This window comes from Melanostigma gelatinosum (genome assembly GCF_949748355.1).
Source record: "Melanostigma gelatinosum genome assembly, chromosome: 1".
In the NCBI taxonomy this organism is placed as follows: domain Eukaryota; kingdom Metazoa; phylum Chordata; class Actinopteri; order Perciformes; family Zoarcidae; genus Melanostigma; species Melanostigma gelatinosum.
This window is the reverse complement of record NC_136634.1, coordinates 18382294-18388492: the sequence shown is the minus strand read 5'-3', so window position 1 is coordinate 18388492 and position 6199 is coordinate 18382294. Positions and strand designations below refer to the sequence as shown.

The 6199-nt window shown below is 44.0% G+C and overlaps 1 protein-coding gene across 1 annotated transcript; it reads right to left on the bottom strand.

Moving 5' to 3' along the window:
- Positions 1 to 1398: 1398 nt before the first annotated feature.
- On the bottom strand, positions 1399 to 4108 carry LOC306779831 (carbohydrate sulfotransferase 1). Its single transcript, XM_079271872.1, has 2 exons — positions 3868 to 4108; positions 1399 to 2839 (listed from the first exon to the last, which is right to left on the bottom strand). The coding sequence occupies exons 1-2, from the start codon at positions 4004 to 4006 to the stop codon at positions 1713 to 1715; spliced, it is 1266 nt and encodes a 421-aa protein (XP_079127998.1). The 5' UTR covers positions 4007 to 4108; the 3' UTR covers positions 1399 to 1712.
- Between the last annotated feature and the right edge of the window lie 2091 nt (positions 4109 to 6199).

Genomic DNA, 6199 nt, shown 5'->3' with positions numbered 1-6199 from the left:
TTAACAGTGTGCTATTTTGCATTTCCCAATAGCAGCATGCACCTCATATTTGTTGCCCATATTGACAAGACATAAACTTGTCAGCACAGTTAAGGAGACAGAAAGAGGTTGCCGGTATTGAGTGCAAAGAAATGGGTAATTAGCTGACGGCTGACTCAGGCCACTTGCAGCTTTGTGTGTCAGGGTGGTTATGGAAAAACCGATGAAGCACATCTCCCCGGGTGTCATAAAGCTTTGCTTTATGGCCAGTTTGTGTAGCCCTGCAGATTAAGTTCAAAGAAAGACGGCCAATCTTTTCTCCATGCATCTTAAATCCTGTTTCTCCTCAGCTGGATGTGTAGATCAATTCTGTGGTCTGCGCTGATATATCCCTGCTGTCAGCAGCTATAGGGCAGCTACAGGAAGGATGGAGAGGACTGGGTGTCTAAAAATACATTATTAAAGGGACAATTTCACCTCAAGTTGAATGGTACTCACAGAGCAGCATGACCAACTCACTCATGTTAGATACTTTCCTCTGAAGTGGCTTTCTTTGTCGTTATATGCAGAAAAGCTCATAGCTCCCAGTGGGCTACATTTGCAGTCTCCATAGGAAGATGCGATGAATTTGAAAGGCAAGAAATGATTCATGCAATGAGTTCCTCCTTTGAAACTACTTCCAGCCTTTATCTCAAGAGAGCAGCTCTGTATGGAGATGAATGTGCTGGTGTCTGGAGATGGCACGCTTCCTTTCTCTGTGTAGACACAAAGACCAATTTCAAATGGGGGAACTGGCAGAGAACCTGCAACTGTCTAATCTCTAAATATACGCCACTGCAGACAGCTGGCCCCGCTGAATGATCCAGGTATTGTTCTCTTTAGAGTCAAAGTTAACTCAAAATCAAGCAGAGTGTGAGCAGCATGTGTTCTCTTTAGTCGGAAACATGTTTTTTACTACAGGCACGTCAGCTGGATTGAAATTTGGCTGAAAGGCAGACAAAAGACAGTTTGCACCGTTCTATTTTCAGCAATACAACTCAAGCACTTATCTGCTTTCCTCTCTGGATGGAAAAATATTTAAAAAAATATGTATTACATATATATGAATAATTTATTTTAAAAAGTCTAGAAAATACAAACCGTAGAGTTACACTGACAACAAAATGTCCAAACACATCCAGTCATAACATTTGCACTCTCGCATTGCAACAGTTAATCAGTATTAAGAACAAAACAAATATGTTCTCATATTCTCAACATCCTCACGTAGAAATTGAGCTGTTGTGCACTGCAGATGATAAATATATATATGTAGATATATATATCTATATATATAGGTCAGAGGTCAGATTTACTCTTAAATGGTCCCTGCTCTTTCAATTGTCTCTTATTGTCGTTTAAACACTGAAATTCGGAGGAAATGTATTTTAAAAAACAGCATAATAATAAATAATCACATGGAAATTCCGTGTTTTGCCGAACAAGCCGATACGTTTTTTTCAATCAACATATACAGCAGTATGGACTTTATTCTAGATAAATACCCTTTTCTGTGTCACACACGCTTGACGTTTGGCACTTTTAATATCTTTAACAAAACCATAAAAAGTTATAATAAATTACTTTCGGCATTATTGAAAAATAAGATAAATTACATTAATTTAATCGGCATCATGAGAGGAAAGTCAGCTGTAATAAATAAATAAATAATCAGTTTTTTTTAATCTAATCTATCATGTGATTGGTTGAAAGGTCCTGCGTTCTACTAAACTGTGAGACAGGTTTCTGAGTTCAGCTGCAGAGTGAACCTGCTTGTATCCCAGCAGAGCCAGAGTGTCATTGCACAGATTCTGCACAGTCCTCACGATGTCAAAGCCCAGACGAAGCCTCCAGGTCTCTGCTGTCGCTCTGGAGTCTCTGGTGGTGGAGTACCTGTAGTTCCATTCTGAAGGCGACGACACATTACTGTTGGTGTTCTTTGCAATCCACATCCGCACCCTGTCCTCCATCTCAAGCCCCACAAACCGGTAGATCTCAGTCACCTTGTCCTTTGGATTGAACGCCAGGTCCTCATACCGCACCAGCAGGTAGCGTCCCCGCAGCCATGCCGGCCTTTGCAGGCCTGTTTCTGCAGAGGCCGCCATGTCTTTGCAGGTGCTGGTGATCTGTGTCAAGTCCACATATCGAGGCTGCCGTCCAGTTGCGTTCCATATTTTCCAAGCGCGGAATTGATCTGAGAAGGCCATCATGCGTGAGGCAAGGATGGCTCTGGGGTCTCGCACCAGGTGCACAATCTTCAGGTCCAGACGTGGATCCTCTGTCAGGGTGCGCAGGTCCCCCACCTCGGGGACCCGCACAGTCTTGATGGCTACGTGTTCCCTTGACAGACATGACATAGAGGCTAGGGTGAGGTTCAGGGCCCCACACTTCTTGGGACACCAGGTTTCATCAGGCGTAGCAGAGGCCGCCACATCATCTCCATCGAAGCACACGGGAGGGGAACAGAGTGCGTGGCTGGAGCTTCGGCGGAAGAAGGAGCTTGTGACGTGGTCCTGGGGCTCCGGACGGATGTAATTCTCCATGAAGTGAAGGTCGCAGGTGTACAGATTGAGGAGGAGGTCTCTGTATGCTCCCAGTAGGGCCCGGCGGTCCAGGGTGCGACGCAGCCTGCTGCTGGAGTTGGTGAATGCCTGCTGGACGTGGTAGAGAGGTTCAAATACATAGAAGATCTCTGGGTGCTGGTTGAGGAGTTGCCCGGTGAAGGAGGAGCCGCTGCGCGTGGTGGCAAACAGCAGGATGTGCTTCCGAGGCGAATCGACGGGCATCCAGCCGTCATCGCACAAAGCTTTCCACCTGGAGTCTAGAAGGAAGAAACAACCAAGTCAGTCGTTTTACATGTTTAACTCATAGTATGTGATACTGAACTCAGTTGCATCATGTAGTCCTACAACAAGCTTATGTCAATTGAATTTGTTCTACTTTGCATTGTTGCTCGTTGTTGATTGTTGTTAAATGTTACGCACCTCCCGTCATGTCACATTCCTTGTATGTTCAACATACGATGGCAATAAACGGTTTCTGATTCTGATTCTGATTCTGATTAACAACTATACACAACACATAACACAACCCGGTTTACCTTTTTCCTAGAGCCAGGTTCTGATAAAAATAAAAAAAGAGTTATTTCACTTATTCCAGAAGAGTTACTTCAGCTCATAAAAGCGAAAGTGTCGGTTTTCATCATAATTCAGTCCAGGAGAAAGTCAACGACTGAATCAAGCCGATAAAGCTTAAATAATTTAGAGGGTAAACATGCCTGAGTAAGTTGCTTGTCTGCCGGTGGTTACCGAAGGGGCTTATGAAATGGCGGCTCTCTAAATATAGTGCAAATAGCTAACGTGTAATTACTGCTGATGAGGAGTTGATTGCAAAGGGGATGCTACTTTCATACACAGGAGCTGCATCTACAGCTGCACGGTGAGAGGGGATTAATGGAGATAAATTGGAGGATAATTGTAAAACAAATCACACATATTTCATTTCTCTATCCTCCCCACTTGTAAGGGAATTCCCTCGTTTAATGATCTGCTTTCCCTTTTCTTCATTTTCAGTCGCAGTTTTAATTCTGGCTCTTTACTGAATCTCTTTGCGTGTGAGGCTATTTGGGAACATTTTACTCATATTACCAATCAAGTGTGTGTCTGTGTAATTCCCCCTACTGGCGCTGCACAACCGAGTTTTGTAACACAACACATGCGTGCAACATACACAACATACACACGTGCAATACATATGAGCTTATACACCAACAGCCATACACGCGTTTTGCTCTCCTGCAGCGAGGCAGGACAGTATGTGGGACAACCCTGACTGGCTATTGAGGCATACCTCTGTGGTGTCTGGTCTGGCAGCGGTAGGTCCCCTGACAGGGCCCAGACAGAGAGTCCCTCAGGGTGCGGATGGCTGTGTACTGGACCCCAAGAGACGCACACACCAGCAGCAGCACCGTCTTCCAGGAACACTCCATCCTGCCCCCAACTCTGGCTCTACATCCTTCACGCTGACGCCGACAGGGAGGCACAGAGACGTACACAATGAGATTTCATGCATGTGCAGCTAGCTCCCACTCCTTTACGCCTGCAGCCCTCCACTGATGGCCAATGAGCAGCTTGTAATGGTAAAATATGTATTCGCATCATATAAAGTTGTTAAAGAACAGAGTGTGACCTCTTGGTGGAATGGAGAAGTAAAAGAGGCCCTGCAAGACACATATGTCAGCACCTAAAGACCCGGTTTCTTAACTGAAGACATGTCCACATACTCTGTTTCTCGGAAGGGCAGTTTAAAACAGGAACATAGAAACCACAACCGACTCACAGTTGAGCTGCCTGCATGAACCAGATCAGACCAGACTGGACACTTCCTGCATGGGAGTCATGTGGGGCGGAGGCCTCTGTAGGTATAAAAGGATGCTGAATGTTGTATCTCGTTGAAGCTCACACCACAGACTGCTGACTGAGTATCTGTGGTGCACTCTTCCCTTGCAAGCAAATAAATGGACAAAGACAACTTTGAATCTTTTGAAGACTTTGTTATTGATTTGTGAACAACTCTCTCTTCTCCCGATTAACATAGAGATCTTCCATCACAAGCTCTTGCTGGAGCAGTTAGGATTCTTGCTCAAGGGCACTCAAACAGGAGAAGGTAAAGTATGTCATATTAACTTTCCCATTTTAGATTTCCCTTGCCAGTTTAGAATGTGAACGCGTGTCCTACTAATTGTGTAACAGTGTTTTCTAGTGTGGTTGCTGATAGTTAGATTCACACTCTCATGTCTGTACTTAGCTTAGCTTAGCATAAAGACGGAAATGGAGTAAATAGTTCGTCTGGCTCTTTCCAACGGTGACAAAATCATCCCGTTAAAGCTCACTTAATAAAATGGTATATCATGTTGATTAGTGAGCTTTAGAGGTCTTGGTTTTGTTACCTTCAGACTGCCAAGATATAGCTGTTTTCCTCTGTTTCCAGTCTTTATGCTAGGCTAAGCTAACCTGCTGGTTGTAGCTTCATATTAGCAAGTAAGTGAATAAGAGTGAATCAGAGAGATTTACCAAAATGTAAAAAATAATCATTTGAGAGCACGTATGTCTGTGTTTCATAAAAAATGCAGAACGGAGGAGAGGTTGCTCTTTCTCGCTCTCCAAGTGGAGCAAACAGACCGCACCTTTTAGCATTTCTACCAGAAGAAGCCTAACCCCTTTTGATTTGTTCCCGAAAGGACACACAGCTTTGTTCTGCAGAAAAACACGACACAAAGGTCAGACCTCTGCTGCGAAATGTTAGCAATAATGTCACAACAGGTCCACTATTCAAGATAGCCTACCCTGCGCACAGTTGCATCATTGCATTTCATTTTTGCTTTCCTCTCGTCTGGGTAATTAAGCCTCGAAGCCCAACAGAGAGCTACATACCCAGATAAATATAGCTGTCTTCACATAGATGAGTGAAGAAGTTTCCTTTGTACACTTCGGATTTTTTTTGCCACTGGGCATGAAAGAGCAAAGGGAGATGTGATTTTCCAAATGAATTTAGAAAAAAAAAAAAAAGGTGCTGCCAGCCATCCATTTGTGCCTTCGCACCAGACTGATGGTAGGTAATCACACCAGATCCCTGGGTGCAAAGTGTGTCTCCATCACTCACCGAGGCAATCATCATCAAAACCACAGGTATATAGACGTCATATTACTGACAAAAACAACTATCGCCTTCCTGTTTGCTTCTTCTCACCCTTTTTCTGTCACTCTGTCTCTCCAGTCTGTCTCTTGTTCATTAATGATGTTTATGTGTCCCTGGCAGACTCATATCCTCAGGAATGTATCACACTGAGTTCAGATCGGCTTTTGATGTTCCATTAATCACAAACAGCGCAAACCCAAAGACATTTACTCTGCGGGTGAGGGGGAAAAGAAATCGGGTTGACATCATGAGCCATTCTGTTTGAATACGACAAAAAAAACAGCAATCACAGAATCAACCCATGAGAGGGAAAAAACGGTGCGAGCTGCAGACAGAATCACAGAGTTGGGGATGCTGGACTGTTTGTCTCTTCTTCCGGAACAATTTTAAAGCTGCGCGTTGTGTTTGTGCGTTTCTTGAAAGACAGAAAAAAATGGGTGAAAAAGTAGAGAAATAGAAGCATGAATGGCTGCAGATAATGAGA

What these genes read in the sequence shown, in the direction of transcription:
- LOC306779831 (XM_079271872.1), bottom strand. Translation starts at nt 4,006, where the DNA reads ATGGAGTGTTCCTGGAAGACGGTGCTGCTGCTGGTGTGTGCGTCTCTT. An exon ending in CCAGACCAGACACCACAGAG is followed by an intron (nt 2,840 to 3,867) that starts GTATGCCTCAAT and finishes TCTTCCTTCTAG; the next exon opens with ACTCCAGGTGGAAAGCTTTG.